At 43.5% G+C, this 16,505-nt stretch overlaps 1 protein-coding gene across 7 annotated transcripts in view; it reads right to left on the reverse strand.

The window, feature by feature from the left end:
* Positions 1 to 16,505, reverse strand: part of LOC129836113 (sorbin and SH3 domain-containing protein 1-like) — a 77,112-nt gene that overhangs the window by 12,071 nt on the left and 48,536 nt on the right. For all 7 annotated transcript variants that reach the window (XM_055901919.1, XM_055901917.1, XM_055901918.1 and 4 more), the window contains 5 exons: positions 12,299 to 12,348; positions 7,592 to 7,767; positions 3,786 to 5,252; positions 1,156 to 1,241; positions 703 to 876 (listed from right to left, as the gene is read on the reverse strand). In XM_055901919.1, coding sequence (XP_055757894.1) covers positions 703 to 876; positions 1,156 to 1,241; positions 3,786 to 5,252; positions 7,592 to 7,767; positions 12,299 to 12,348 — 1,953 coding nt within the window. The remainder of the gene's footprint in view (positions 1 to 702; positions 877 to 1,155; positions 1,242 to 3,785; positions 5,253 to 7,591; positions 7,768 to 12,298; positions 12,349 to 16,505) is intronic.

Genomic DNA, 16,505 nt, shown 5'->3' on the forward strand with positions numbered 1-16,505 from the left:
CGTAGTGCCTAGTGGTTAGAGCGCTGGGCCAGTAACTGAAAGGTTGCTGGATCGAATCACCAAGCTGACAAAGTCAAAATTGGCCGTTCTGTCCCTGAGCAAGGCAGTTAACCCACTGTTCCCCGGGCGCCGAAGAAATAGATGTCGATTAAGACAGTGTTAAATGCGGAAGACACATTTCAGTTGAATGCATTCAGTTGTACAACTGACTAGGTGTCCCCCTTTCCCTTTTAAATGTGTGCCAGGGAATACACAGTGAACAGCAGGTTTATCATGATGATAATATATGTTTAGCAGATCTATTTAGCTGGTCACTGAAAATAGAGTAGTGTATGGTATTGTAGTGAGGTATGTTGAAATAGTAAATCACAGAAACATAACGGGGGGAGGGCTCAAAACTGTGTTGTGCAATCAAGTAATGTTAGCCTATGATCTGCTTACCTATGTTGGGGCAAGAGGGGGTATATTGGCCCGCTAATACAGGACTAATAAAGGCCCAGTACACTACCTTTATGAAGAAAAAATAAATATATATATTTTTTATATACCGTACAGTACATACAATAGTCGGAAGGTTGCCGATGGGTTACTGGCATTTGCGGGCGGGTGCGTGTGAACAAACAGCTGACGCACCACTTACGCACACACACCACCAAAATAGCTGTCATTTTGCACAATGAGAGGGATGTTACTGTACTGTACCTCTGATCCGGATTTCCTCTTGTCTGTGTCGTTGATGTTGATGTTGAGCAGGTCTCCGAAGCGTTCGTTAGTGATGAACTGGTGGTGGGTGGGAACGATTCCTGTGTGTCGCCTCGATGCTGTGTCAGCCTCCTCCTGCTCCCTCTTCAGCCGCCGCTGCTCTTCCAAGATTTTCTGTCAGGGAAACATACCATAATCTGCTAGTACATTTTTTTTGTATTTCACTTGTTCTTGTATGCCACATTAATAGTTCTGAGGACCGCAGACATTTTCAAGATGAGGATACAAAAGCAAATTTTTTAATTGTTAAAATATTTCACCGTTTTTGTTTACACAGAAACGTTTAGAGTTCTATTTCTTGGTCAAAAAGAGAGTGAAGCCCTATCAGGTTTTGTTGAGATGACTAGAAACGAAACATTTCAGAATTTATTAAAAATTATAAAGAAATGTTACCTCTTTGTCTCCATGGCGTCTCCTAACCACCTCCTCCTGGCCGTCACCAAGGTCTCCTTGGGTCAAAGCCTGGAACGAGTCTGAATCTAGTACAAAAAATAAATTCATTATGTCCTGAAAATCTTACAAGTGATTGAACATTTTCAAATAACAAAAATCATCAATAATGCTGCTCTCAATATCTGTAATATACACTACCGTTCAAAAGTTTGGGGCCACTTAGAAATGTCCTTGTTTTTGAAAGAAATAACATCAAATTGATCAGAAATACAGTGTAGAAATTGTTAATGTTGTAAATGACTATCGTTACTGGAAACGGCAGATTCTTTTTTATGGAATATCTACATAGGTGTACAGAGGCCCATTATCAGCAACCATCACTCCTGTGTTCCAATGGCACGTTGTGTTAGCTAATCCAAGTTTACCATTTTAAAAGGCTAATTGATCATTAGAAAACCCTTTTGCAATTATGTTAGCACAGCTGAAAACGGTTGTTCTGATTTAAAGAAGCAATAAAACTGTCCTTCTTTAGACTAGTTGAGTATCTGGAGCATCAGCATTTGTGGGTTCGATTACAGGCTCAAAATGGCCAGAAACAAAGTTCTTTCTTCTGAAACTAGTCAGTCTATTCTTGTTCTGAGAAATTAAGGCTATTCTACATTGTCTACACTATTCTACAATGTCTACCCTGTATTTCTGATCAATTTAGATGTTATTTTAATGGACAAAACAATTTGCTTTTCTAAGTGGCCCCAAACTTTTCAACGGTAGTGTATATATTTTTGTTTTTTTAAATAACCCATTGCAATACCACAATTCCAATAGATGTATAAAGCATAGTTTGACAAAGCAAGGGAACTTGTAACATTGTACCATATTGAACTAGTCATGCTCCAAAGAAAAGGTGTCATTTTCAGTATGATAAAGGAAAAATACACACACAACCCCAAAAATAATGACAAAACATACACTAAATGTACAAAAACATGAATAATACCTGCTGTTGCCATGGCAAATACTGACCAGGTGAATTGAGGTGAAAGCCTTATTGATGTCACTTGTTAAATCCACTTCAATCCATGTAGATGAAGTGGAGGAGACCGGTTAAAGAAGGATTTTTAAGCCTCGAGACAATTGAGACATAGATTGTGTACGTGTGCCATTCAGAGGGTGAATGGACAAGATTTAAGTGCCTTCGAACAGGGTACGGTAGTAGGTGCCAGGCACACCGGTTTGTGTCAAGAACTGCAATGCTGCTGTTTTTCCCCCCATGTTTATCAGTTTCCCGTGTTTATCAAGAATGATCCACCACCCAAAGGACATCCAGGCAACTTGACACAACTGTGGTTGTGTTCTGAATGTTTTGTACACTCAGTCTGTATTCTTGTACAGTGTATATAGTAGCTGCGGTGTGTCATTGTGATTGTTAACTACTACACAAAGTATTTTTTTGAAGCACATGAATGTCTATCTACAGTATATGGGGGAGGTCAGCAGCAGAGCAGTTCATGGATCAAGAGAGTGGATCTTATATACTTCCATGATGGATCAGGAGGGCTCAAATGTGTTATTGTTGATGAGCTAGACAAATATGAGCTGTTATTCATCGGGGGGAGGGGGGTGCAAATCACTATAAGGAAGGTGTTCTTCATGTTTTGTACACTCAGCGTATATTCCCGCATGCACGAAACAACAACAAACACAGCAACACACTATGACTAAGCTTTAGGGTGTTGTTGATGAAAAAAAGGCAGAGAGAGAGAGATCGACAGCTATAGAGGCAACAAATACTGTACAAAACATTCCGATACAATACTGTGACTATGATATGGTTGGTGTACAATGTGAATACATATCACCCATCACCAATGAGTAATCTAAATTCCACACTGACATGTTTAGTGCCTCATCCCAGTCATCACTAACTGTACTATGTTACTCATCTTGCTTCCCACCCAGCCTTTACCAATATAGACATTGCACAGTGCCTCCAAGCAAAGCACCATAGTAAACCCCTATAACTCCCAACCTCTTGTGACAGAAATCCATGTTTTATCACACAGAATAAAGACAGGAAATGCCAATACCAGCTATGAAGACATAAGAGGGAAAGCACATAGTCTCTAATTGAAATGCCAGTCCTGTCAGAAGGAGGATGACAGATGAATGGAGGATGCACATTTGTTTACCTCAAAGCTGACCAAAACCAAATCCACAAAGCCTTAAAAAAATTCACGGTAACACATTACTTGAGGGTGTATACAGTACGCAAGCCATTTTACACGAAATTCAATATATTTGAATCAAAATGAAGGTGTCATGCACAGTTACTCAAGTGTTTTGTGATGGGTTGGTGGGGAAACAATTTCGACGGGGAAAAAAATGAAAATGGAAAAACCACCAAAACCAAAACACCAAAAACTGAAATGGAGAGGCTGCATTGTCACTTTGTCACGAACCACAGAGACTAAAAAGATGGAAGGTGGTAGCATCACGTTGTGAAAAAAAAAACAGACACAATGTGAGGAAGAAAAGTTTTGGAGAATAAACAAAATGAGTGGCCATAGAGATCGGCATGGGTGTGTAGGAAGGGTGGCACTCAGGTGAAAGTATGGGGAGGAGATAGCCACCTCTGCGATGAGCTGTCAGCGGCTGCAGAAGATTCCCATTGGCGTCCATGCCTCCCCCATTAGTCAGGTTGTTGTCACTGTCGGTCGGCGCACCCTCTCCAGTGCCAAGCCTCTCCAGCACCTCCAAGGAAGAGAGACGCTGTGGGATGAGGGGCCTGGGCTCACTAGAATGGGTCTGTGACCTTTGACCTGCCATCACCTTAGCGGCTGAGAAATAATTTTTGGCCCGGTGAGACTGGAGAGACCTCTTCACCATGAATGGTGCAGGGCCCATGAGCAAGAGGTTTGCGGGGAGAGAGGAGGAGTTCTTTATTTTCTCCTGAGTGGAGAGTTTGTCCTGCTGGGCTGAGGCCTGCTGCCGCCTCTCATGCCGCCGGATGGTGGTGAACCGGGTATAGGAGGCTGGGCAGGAGCCTTTGCACTTGCTGCTGGGTTTAAGGTGGTGGTGGTTGTGGAGGTGGTAGTTGTGTGAGGGAGCAGATGGAGTGACTGGTGCTGGCGGACTGTTTGAGGTTCTGGAGAAAGTGACCACTGGGGGTTTCTCTTTTGGTACTGGGGCTTTCTCTGTGGAGCCGTGCTGCTCCATCTCTACCTCAGTCCCAGAGAGAGACTCGGCTCGCAGGGTGTCACTGTACTCCGAGGATGCCACCGCCTCCACTATCTCGCTGCCTGATCGAGAGGCCTCGTCTTGGGCTGCCTTGCCCTCCGTGTCCTCCAGAGGGCAGCCCTCTGTCTGCCCAGGGTCAGTGACCAGCAGCAACTCAGCCGAGACGGCAGACGCCATGAAGAGGTTGGCGGCGCCGTGGTTTTGGGTGGGGCCAGTGGGTAGCGTTGGCATGGAGGAAGAGCGTGTGGGAGTCGGGCTGGAGCGCTGGATGATCAGTTCAAACGCCGACACCCTTGACAACACAGCGTCCCGCCGGGGAATGTTCCCCCCTGCCTCGTCCCCCTCCCCATCAGTTTCATTGATCCCCACCTTTTCAAACAGGGAGGTCAGGCTACGGACACTCCCGTGGGGGCTGGAGCCCGCCGAGTAGGAAGGTCTCTGGATGCTGTGCATGTTCCGGTACAGGGTGGAGAACTCTGCTGTGCTCCTTCTAGTCTCAGGGTTGCCATTTTGAAAACCAGTCTCAGAGTCAAGGGGGAGATCATTGGAGTCTGAGTCTGTGTTTGAGTGTAGTCCGCTCTCCCGGGCCTCTGCTCCCGTGCTCCCTGTGTATATATCCTCACAGCTGTGTGCCTTTGGGTGCCTGGCGGGCACAGTCCTCCTGTCCTGGCTGTCACCACTAGGGGCCATCAGCTTAGGTTTGAACTTCGAGGGGAGGATTTGGGGTATGCAGGCTTTGGCGGCGGATAAGGGCTTCTTATTCTTACACTGGTAACCTAGGGCATTACTGGCAAGAACTGATCGACTATTTACAGAAGAGCAGGGTGAAATTATATAGCCATTCCCACCTTGATAATCCACTGGCAAGCATGCAGAACAACAGAATAAACAGCGCATTAGGTTACAGTGGTCACAAATTCACACACACTGAAGAAAAGACAGGGTCAACACATTTCTAAGGTTCCATCAAAAGTTGATGGGAGGGAGAAAAACACTTGATTCATTTCACATCAAGTAACAAATGACTGTTATACAACAAATGACTTTGTTATACAATTAGTAAGGATACTTGTAAAATGAAGTAAAACACTTCGCTTTGAGTGGAGCAGTGAAAATGTTGATTTTGACCCTAGTGTGTAGTATTTTCATTGGATCTGATATGCTTATTCAATCCCAATCATTCGGAATTCAATTGGTGGTGATCGTAAGCAGCAACATAAAATAAATGAAACGACAGAAAGGGGCAAAGAGCAGGGAAGTATGGCATGCGTGAAATGCTATGTGGACCTAATGTTGGTAAGCTTGTTGTTCGAGTGAAACACTGGACTTCGTTTTCTAATATTTGCCTCTTGAACCGCACAACAGAGAGCTAGCTTTGAAAATGGGTATTAAAAAAACAGTTCATACAGTACGTGTTCATAAGAAATACAAAATGACTCTATAAGCTACTTGCCTATCTACGCACTACTTAACACAATGCTTACGAAATAAGCCTCAGCGTTGAGGAATTAAGCCCCAAAAAAGCCCTTCCTTCTCAGGGACCATCACGGGACACAGTCTCAAATAAAACGGTAAAAACCGACAGGGTCATTCACACCCCTGTGAGCACACCCCTGTGATGAGTAGGCTATGGTTGACTCTCACCTAAGTAAGCGATGTGCTAGTAATGCCAAGTACTGTATGTGCTGGTTCTACCACAGTAAGGAATGACACATCACAGTAGGGAATGATGACACATAACTGCCACCAGCTGTCGTGAAAGTAACTCTACAAGGATTCCAAATTCTAACTGGCATTATTCTTATGAGTCTGTCATTTTGGCTCAGTCATATATGGCAGACCTGCAATATCCTCAGTGTCCTGTTTGAGCTCCACACACTGAATAAGTTGAACGCTACTGTTATTTACATGAATATGACATTATAAGGGGACGTTACAATCTTAGCCTCTAGAACAGCCTGCAGGAAGCAACGTTCGGTGACAAACAAAGTGTTCCATTATTGTTTGGAAGAGCACGAAGCAGAGCCACATGACGAGTTGCTTCTTAGTCTCTGTCTGCACTTTATCTTGCTCTGTTTGTACTGTAACCGAGTGTCCACAGAGCTAAGGTGGCGTGTCTCTGGCAAGCCATAATGAGAAAGTGCGCTAGTCAGTTGACTAAGTCTTCTCAAGATAACTCTGGGCGGAATTCTCTTTACAGCAGTTTCCACAATGTTATGGAAAAGGGACTTCAGTCAAGACTTTTATAGGATAGGGACTTGAACTGCAGTCAAGTCATCTGGTAACTTTGTTTCCCAATACAGTAGGCCTACTAGCCATCTAAACTCATTCTGCTGAGAACAAATATTTCTTATTAACTGAGAAGGGCAGAAGGCTCACAAAAAAATAAGAATATAAAGAATACATTTGTGCATCTGGCAAAAAAACGAAAACAAACTCCAAATGGACTGGCGCGATGGTGGCTTGGGGCAACATCACCTGGCTGTGCCCCTTCCTTTCTCGTCCCCTTCCCTGCTTTCCTCTCCCTCTACCCATCGCATTTCTCTCCCCTGGTCATGTGCGCAGGAATTACACCCTCTGAACTCCCTCTGACAGCTGACTTCCTCATTCCTGACCACCCTGCTACGTCCTTCTTGTTTATCTCACCCCTGTCTGGCCCAGCCGTGAAAACCAGAGTCCTGTTTATCTCCCCCTTTCCTCCCCATCCGTCCACTCGCCTGGACCTTTGCTCCCTGGCTTAAGTACCACTTCGGAGCCCTGCCCCCTAAGCCTCTCCAACGACCGCCTGGCCCGCAGAGGCAAATAACTGAAGACGAGGGGAAAACCCAAGGTTAGCCTAATAGCCTTCATTCATTGATTCAACAGCCTAACTCTCAATGGATTTCCAAGCGGATATGGACAGTTTGGTGAAAGACCCGTGATTTCAATAATAAATCAAATAAACATCTGAGAAAAAATAAATGCTGCGAGATGATTGGCCCCTGGTGTGAAAAGAATATGTGAGCCACTCAAGGACATTCAGAGTTAAAAGGAAACACATGTATCCCTGACAGACACTTTTATGGTTCATCATCCCCGTAAGTCATTCGGTTCTGTCTGAGTGGTAAAAAAAACAGAAAACTTTCAGAGTCACACTGTGAAGCCAGTTCAGTTCCCCCCACGATTTACTGGCAACATGTGTTGAGTGGTGGAATCCTACCTTTAGAGGAGGTGCTGGCATGGCGCTTGTTGAGGGCCCGCAGACCTTGCAGGGGAATATCACCGCCCTCCAGGATGCTCTTGTAGACATAGCGGTCGCATTCTGGAGCCGCTGGCTCGCTGCCAGACGATCCTTCGTCCTTCTCCACCTCGCTGTGTCCGGCCTTACACCCGGAGCTAGATATGGGGTGAGAAAAACAGGGAGTAAAGAGTGATTCAACCTAAAAAGCAGCTTTACTCAGAAAGCCTGATTAGAACAGGACTACGTGTTTACACAACCAGCTACTGTAGCTAGGAGGGAGCATGCTTCAGTACATGCCAGTGTGGGCAATTAAGTGCAGTCTAACGGAGTTAAAAATGTTGTATAAAATGCATTTTATGAAAGGATAAAGAAGCATTGCATTTGTATTTACGCAATTTTGCGAGTCGCAATATGGTTCGACTTATTTTGAACATTCTGTGGTTGATTACTTGTTGATTCAGCCTGTTTGTTTACTTGTATTATGGGAACATGAAGAGTATAAAGACGCTTTCATATAAGAATGCTTGGAATTTGGACCTTGACGTAAAACACTCACTACTTGTGCTCACCACCCTTATCTTAGCATTCCACAGGGGCCGTTTGGAGAGATTTCGAAAAAATATTGCCTGAACGTTACCACATGTTGCTCCTGCCTCTCTTCTGCTATGCACCTGTACTTTTCTCAGGATTGCTCCGAGGAGAGGAGAGAACTTGACGCCTCCCTGCCTTTCTATTTGTGCTGCCGTGTACGAGTGGAGGCCATTAAACTGACGACAATTTTCCAGTAACGTAGTAAGTCACGTGGAAATATAAAACAAAGCCTGAGAACAACTTTTTTCAGCATAAGGAATCGCTCCACCGACAGTATCTTTACAGGGTAACACAACAGTAGTTTAATTCCCATTGCCGGATATTCTACTTTCCTGTGCTGCAAATGAACAATAAAAAAACATTTGGGGACACAATAGACACACATTTGAGGGCTCAAGTGAAGTGAGGCGTGAGGAGAGTAACAGGTTTTCCCCAAATGAGTTAGGCACTCTGACATGGTGCCTGGTTACAGTTTAACAGGAAGAACCAAATGTTGGATTATAAATACCTCCTTTTTTTAATTCAACCCCCTTAATAAGAACCTATTTCATAGTTCTCAGAAGAACCAACCATTTGGGATACTGCCTTCATATTCAATAAAAAAAAAACGTAACTTTATAGGGTACATGCAAATATTCAAATAAATACCCCTTAGCAGGCTACATTGGCTCTACAGCTCCTTGGAACCAACATCCCATCTGTCATACGACGGAAGATGTTCTGACCCAATAACATCTAACCAGCAGGCATCGAGCTCAGAGAGCTTGATTGTTTGATGATGGATAAAATTGCAAGGCTAAGAATAGATTGATAGGAGCTTAGCCTGTTTGAAAAATGGCAATATTTGAAATACAAAGCCTACAGCTGATAGCATCTCATTCCGTCGTGAACAGTCGAATGACTGAATCCTGTTTGCGCACACGTCCGTTGCTGACCTATACTGCACTCGGAGCTAAAAATATCTGTTTGAGTCCCTTGTTTATACATACACGCCTGTATACAGTAAGCAATGTGGTACACAGCAATGAGGTAAATGTGTACTTGAAAGTTCTTGAATATAGGCCAGGCCTCCAATTTCAAAGAAACCCCGGTAAAACTCTCACGCCCTAAACATGTGTCTCGTATCCGCTCGAGGAAAGCATGTGGGACGTACAGCTTCGTCTCAGCAGCTCATGGCTATTTGAAACACATTTCTTGAACAGGCTATAGGCTTCAGAGCATAAACTGTTTTGACGCATGACGCATCACAAACATGATTAAACATTATAGCAAATCAAAGCGGTTCGGGCCAACGAAGCCAGCGGTCTGACAGGTATTATTGTTTTTGTTCGTCAAAGTAATGTGCAACTATGATTAGCTATTGACCAGAAACAAATCGTTGTTGCTCATTTTAAATGTGAATTTTCAGAACTTGGGAGTAGACAGTTGATGCAACAAGTTACTATACATATTTGTTAGACCTCTACAAATACATGTTTATTTATTGACAAAGAAAGGCTTTAGACCGAACCAATGCATTAAGCAATCCATCTAGACTGTGGGCATGAGTTAAAGCATGTAGTATTCATAAAATTACATTTAATATAATAAGTACAAACAGATGTCTCTGTTAATTAACTTACTGCAATACTGTGCATGGCAATATCAATAAGCTTGACAAATGAATACTGAATACTTCATATCCAACGAGCTGACGACAATGAATGACGTCAAAGATTTAGGATGACAATAAACTGTTCAAAAGAGTTAGGGAATATCATGCAGTGAAATCCTAATATACAGTGCATTCGGAAAGTATTCAGACCCCTAGACTTTTCTCTTTTTTTTTTTACGATAGTGCATTATTCAAAAATGCATAACATAATTCCTCATTAATCAACCCCATAATGACAATGCGAAAACAGGTTCTTGCTATGAGACTCGAAATTGAGCTCAGGTGCATTCTGTTTCCATTGATCGTCCTTGAGACGTTTCTACAACTTGATTTGGAAAGGCACACACCTGTCTATATAAGGTCCTACAGTTGATAGTGCATGTCAAAGCAAAAAAGCCGTGATGTCGAAGGAATTGTCCGTAGAGTTCCGAGATAGGATTGTGTCGAGGCACAGATCTGGGGAAAGGTACCAAAACATTTCTGCAGTATTGAAGGTCCCCAAGAACACAGTGGCCTACTTCACTCTTAAATAGAAGAAGTTTGGAACCACCAAGACTCTTCCTAGAGCTGGCCGCCCGGCCAAACTGAGGAACCAGGGGAGAAGGACCTTGGTCAGGGAGGTGACCATGAACCTGATGGTCACTCTGACAGAGCTCCAGAGTTCCTCTGTGGAGATGGGAGAACCTGAGAGAAAGACAACCATCTTTGCAGTACTCCACCAATCATACCTTTATGGTAGAGTGGCCAGACGGAAGCCACTCCTCAGTAAAAGGCACTTCACAGGCCACTTGGAGTTTGTCAAAAGGCACCCAACGGACTCTCAGACCATAATAAATTAAATTCTCTGGTCTGATGAAACCAAGATTGAACTCTTTGTCCTGAATGCCAAGCGTCACATCTGAAGGAAACCTGGCACCATCTCTGTGGTGAAGCATGGTGGTTGCAGAATCATGCTGTGGGGATGTTTTTCAGCGGGCAGGGACTGGGAGATCAGTCAGGATCGAGGGAAAGATGAACGGAGCAAATTACAGAGAGATCCTTGATGAAAACCTGCTCCAGAGTGCTCAGGACCTCAGACTGGGAGCGAAGGTTCACCTTCTAACCGGACAACGACCCTAAGCACACAACCAAGACAACGCAGGAGAGACTTCGGGACAAGTCTCTGAATGTCCTTGAGTGGCCCAGCCAGAGCCCGGACTTGAACCCAATCGAACATCTCTGGAGAGACCTGGAAATAGCTGTGCAGCAACGTTCCCCATCCAACCTGACAGAGCATGATAGGATCTGCAGAGAAGAATGGGAGAAACTCCCCAAATACAGGAGTGCCAAGCTTGTAGCATCATACCCAAGAAGACTCGAGGCTGTAATCGCTGCCAAAGGTGCTTCAATAAAGTACTGAGTAAAGGGTCTGAATACTTATGTAAATGTTATATTTCAGTTTTTTATTTGTAATAAATTAGCAAAAATGTCTAAAAACTTGTTTTTACTTTGTCATTATGGGATATTGTGTGTAGATTGATGAGGGAGAAAAAACTATTGAATCAATTTTAGAATAAGGCTGTAACATAACAAAATGTGGAAAAAGTCAAGGGGTCTGAATACTTTCCGAATGCACTTTAAGTTTGGAGAGAGATGGAAAATTCCATGTTGAAATGGAGGGACAACTTTCAGCCAATGGACCTCAAGAAAGTTACCATGGCGAGGGCTAGAATTCCTTACATTTTATTGCGGAAACAAAAATAGCGCACATAAATCTCTGCTGACAAAAACAAAGTGATCCAAGTCGTAACGCTGCTGGTTTGCTTAATGACCAAACACCCGCTTTCATATAAAAGTTATTCTTGTTATACGATACAGGCGCTTCACACACCCACTCTGGGGGATAACGTTTTCTGTAAAGTTACGTAGCTGTAGGGGTGGAGTAGAGCGCAGTTCCCCGTCTCTCTCCACTCACAAATGACATCCAGGTTTGACTCAGGGGCTGTTTCCTTTCAGCTTTAAATAAATTGCCACATAGTAACCATGCCCCCCCCCCCCCCCAAATTTTCTCGAAAGCAGACAGAGGACACACTGTACTGGCAGCTCTCTCTCTCTCTCTCTCTCTCTCTCTCTCTCTCTCTCTCTCTCTCTCTCTCTCTCTCTCTCTCTCTCTCTCTCTCTCTCTCTCTCTCTCTCTCTCTCTCTCTCTCTCTCTCTCTCTCTCTCTCTCTCTCTCTCTCTCGCTCTCTCGCTCTCTCTCTCTCTCTCTCTCGCTCTCTCTCTCTCTCTCTCTCTCTCTGGAAGCAGTCTCAGGGGAACTCTTCACAGAGTGTTCAAATGCACACAAAAAAATCCCTGCTGACAGCACTCCTAAAAACGTACCCTAAACACAGACAAACACACGTTTGGGAATGGATAAGCAATAAGACAGAAGCATAGAGGTAAGATAAGCATGGACTTACTACTTCTGTAGGTCGGAGGGTGTTTCCAGAGGGCTGAAAGAGGGGGCACTCTGCAACAGACCAAACAAAGAAGTCATTGATAAATCCACAGGAAGGTCTCTTCCAGCTAGAACAGATGCAGGAGCATTAGCTGTCGTGTGGTTCTCTTCTCTCGCTCTCCTGTGTCTGTCTGTAGTCTCTCCAACGCCTGCGATTCTTAGCTCTGCTGGACGAAGCTTTTACATGGAGGAGCAAGCGTGTGTTTTGGCCGGCATGCAAGTTGGAGAACAAGCGGCAGCGAGGAGGGGTGCAGGGGGGTGGGCGTGCATCGGTCAGGGGAGGGGGCCCATGCGTGGAGGGGGCTCTTACTAGGCTCAGCCAATAGGCTGGTGTCTCTCACAGAGGGCCTCTCTTTTGTCTGGTATTGAGTCACTCTCATTACCACTGGACCAGACCGGGGGACAATTAACCAGCTGGTGGTGCAAGCAGGCCAAATTACACACACTTGCGCGCACACACATACACACAGAAACACACAAATATCGTCACAGTATAATGCAAATAACAACAATTCCTGAATACAGTAAAAGCAATTAGAAACGGTGTCAGACATTTACAATAACAAACAAATAAAGTAAAACCAACACAATGACATATAGTATAAGCACAAGCATACATACATAAACAAACAAGGAAGGGGTGTCTATAGGACTGCGGCGTGCGAGCTAACAACACACGTTATCGTGTGTGTGTGTGTGGGGGGGGGGGGGGGGTAGCCCGCGCTAGCATTTTAAATGGTTTAGAGCTCTCTAATTTTAGCCCACTGTTTCTGTTGCTTTTCTCCATGCGACGTCACAGAGTGTCAAAATAACAGACATGACATGCGGGCTATGAATAAAAGCACAAGTGTTGTTTGCAAATGAGATTACACAATCCCAAGCGCCAGCCTGGTCCTTCTCGTAACACCACACGTCTTCACACCCGCCCCATCTCAAACAGACGACCAGACCAGTAGCATACGGCACAGGCTTATTTCCCACAACATTCATTCCCTCTGGTTGCCAGGGGAGGAGGATCATTAATAACCTTTCAAAATGAATGCCTATCTTTATAAGACCAGCATTCAGCCTGGAAGGTCTATAGACTAATCTATTTATAAAGCCAAATGTTCCACGGGCACTTCACCCCCTCTTCGAGAACATGCCACTGCCACAGAATTGTCTGTCTTCTCACTTTCTTGTCCTTATATCCCTCTCTGTCTGACAGAATTGGGTTCAAACAGTATTGATAATCATTTCAAATACTTTAGCTGGACTTGATTAAGCTTGCCTGGCACAATGGAGCCAATATAATAGCTGCAAAACTGCATACCACACCCAACTGGCACTCCAAGCAGGCTAAAGTAAGCGCTCAAATTGAACCCAGGTCTGCTGACTGAACTCCGAATCCCTCTCAACACGGGATGAAATGAATGGTTTCTCGTGCTACTTGTGGTTAATTGAGCTGACACTACGCTGCTCTGATGGAAAATAAACAGGAAATAGAGGTGAGAGGCTTATCTGAACTAAAAGAAGTAGATCTCATTCGTATTATTTACAAGAGATTTACAAGCCTGGGGATTCTCAGCAATGTACGTTAGATGTATAGATACCAGTGGAGGCTCCTCGGAGGAGCAAGGGGAAGACCATCCTCCTCAGTGAATTTCAGAAAAATGTAAATATTGAAACATTAAAGTGCAATATATAACTTTTTGGGCAACCCGACCAAATTCACATAGAAATGTGAGTTACAGATCTATAATTCTATGTGAAAGTAAGTCTAAGAAGCGGTAGATCTGTTCAATATGTGCTATTTATATGCTTGGTTTTTGGGTCTTCTACTTTCGGTGTTACACCAGCTTCAAACAGCTGAAACAATATTTTTCGTTATGGGAAATATATTTCACAGCAGTGATTCTCTACACTATACTAGCTTATTTTGTCACATAAACTGAAATTAGGCAAACTATTCGAGTTATAGCAACCAGGAAATGGTGTAGAGATTTCTGCATTGAACAACTTTTAAAAGTGATAATTTTTAGATAAATCTATACTAAATATATTCACGTAACCAAATAATTGAATAAAACACACTGTTTTGCAATGAAAGTCTACAGTAGCCTCAACAGCACTCTGTGGGATAGCACCGGGTGAAGCCTGAGGACAGCTAGTTTCAGTCCTCCTGTGGATACATTGACTTCAACACAAAACCTAGGAGGCTCATGGTTCTCAACCCCATCCATAGACTTCCACAGTAATTTTGACAACTTCCAGAGGATGTCCTCCAACCTAGCAGAGCTCTTGCAGCATGAACTGACATTTTGTCCACCTAGTACTGAAAGCATGAGCTACAGCTAGCTAGCACTGCAGCGCATTAAATATGGTGAGTAGTTGACTCAAAGAGAGAGAAAGACAATAGTTGAACAGTTTTAAACAAATTAATTTCTTCAAAAATTAAGGAGAAACAAGAGAGAGAGAGAGAGAGATAGCTATATTTCACTTTCTCTTTCACGTTTTAGCTAGTGAATACAGCTAGCTAGTTTACCCTACTCAAACACCCGGCTCAAACAGAGAGAGAGATGCCATGTTAGCTAGCTGGCTCTGGCTATCCAGCACTGGAACTTTTCCAAGTCAAGGTAAGCTTTTGTTTTTATTAATTCATTGCCACCGGGACCTGCATATGTAACTGCTAAACTGCTTGCTGACTGTACACAATACTGCATGATTGTAGCGGGTTTACTAATGCATTACTTCTAGCAGCTATGTTGACTATGATGTCAGCTAATATGGTGACAATGATGTGGGCTGTGTGTAGCGGTTAGCGGTTATGATTTGAAGGTTTGGCTTTGAAAGTTTTTTTTTGCCTGGTCACAGACAGCTGATGTGTTGTACACTGAAGTCCACAAGCGAAGAGAGAAGGTGAGAGGAGGAGAGCGCGTAGACGCGAGAAGGAATTAACGAGCAAAGTGATCATGCTGTTTGTATGTGGCTGCTATGAAAGTGAACTGTGTGATCAGGGCTGTATTCATTCTGGCGATTCTGTTGAAAAACTTTTCTTAAATGGAAGCAAACGGAACGAAGCGGGAATAAATATAGCAGAATTTGGTCCAATAGAAACTCTTGTTTGCAACTGTTGGACTAATGATTACACCCTAGATCAGCTAGATGCAGGCAAGAGTGTGCAAGGCAGTATTGAATGTCACTGTCTGTCACCTTGATTACAAAATAATGGATCTTTCATTCATAGGCTAGGTTGTAGCAACGTCATGATGGGTATAGGGAAAATTAGAGTATCATGTAGTAGCCTAAACCTATCGACGTTACATTTAGATGGGTAAATGGATTATGAATGACAGTCATCCAATATGCTGTAATAGAAATAAGGCCATGCTCATTAAAAATATTATCGTCCCCCCTCATCTAAAACGGCACTGATACAGTATAGTCTATGGGCAGGTTGACATAACAATAAAACGTTGAACAGAAACAGACATGCTTTGCAAAGGTTCACCCATATGTTGGATGACAAATATGATTAACCCTTCAATCAGAAACATTCTATAAAAAGTGGACTACAAAAGAACGCCACTGAAGATGGAAAGTTCATGTGCATGAACAACTGTCACTAGCATGCCAAGATCCCTGAAGTCAAACATTGATTTCGGACAGATATTGCAGACATCTAAAGTCTCTTTGTGTAATGTGTGGTTTCAATGGAAATTATGGGACACATCATTTTAGAAGCGGTTTACCAATCTGGGCGGATGAAGGTACCGTGAATCCTCATTTAGACAAGTTCTTATAAAAACACTGGCTCCCCTAGCATGTTGTTACAGCTGTATCCTTAACCCTCTCCTACATAAAGTGCTTAGAGATAAAGGTTCATTATGAACCGGGTGGCTCGAACCCTGAATGCTGATTGGCTGAAAGCCGTGGTATATCAGACCGTATACCACAGGTATGCCCAAACAATTATTTTTACTGTTCTAATTACGTTGGTAACCAGTTTATAATAGCAATAAGGCACCTCTGTATCCAGCCGTTGAGCCTAAGAATAGCCCTTAGCCGTGGTATATTGGCCATATACCACACCCCCTCGTGCCTTATTGCTTAGGTATATAACAGAGGTCATATATGAAAACACAATGAGCTGATGGGATTATGGGTTACTTCCGGGCGAACATTAAGGT

The sequence above is a fragment of the Salvelinus fontinalis genome, chromosome 37 (assembly GCF_029448725.1).
Source record: "Salvelinus fontinalis isolate EN_2023a chromosome 37, ASM2944872v1, whole genome shotgun sequence".
Taxonomy (NCBI): domain Eukaryota; kingdom Metazoa; phylum Chordata; class Actinopteri; order Salmoniformes; family Salmonidae; genus Salvelinus; species Salvelinus fontinalis.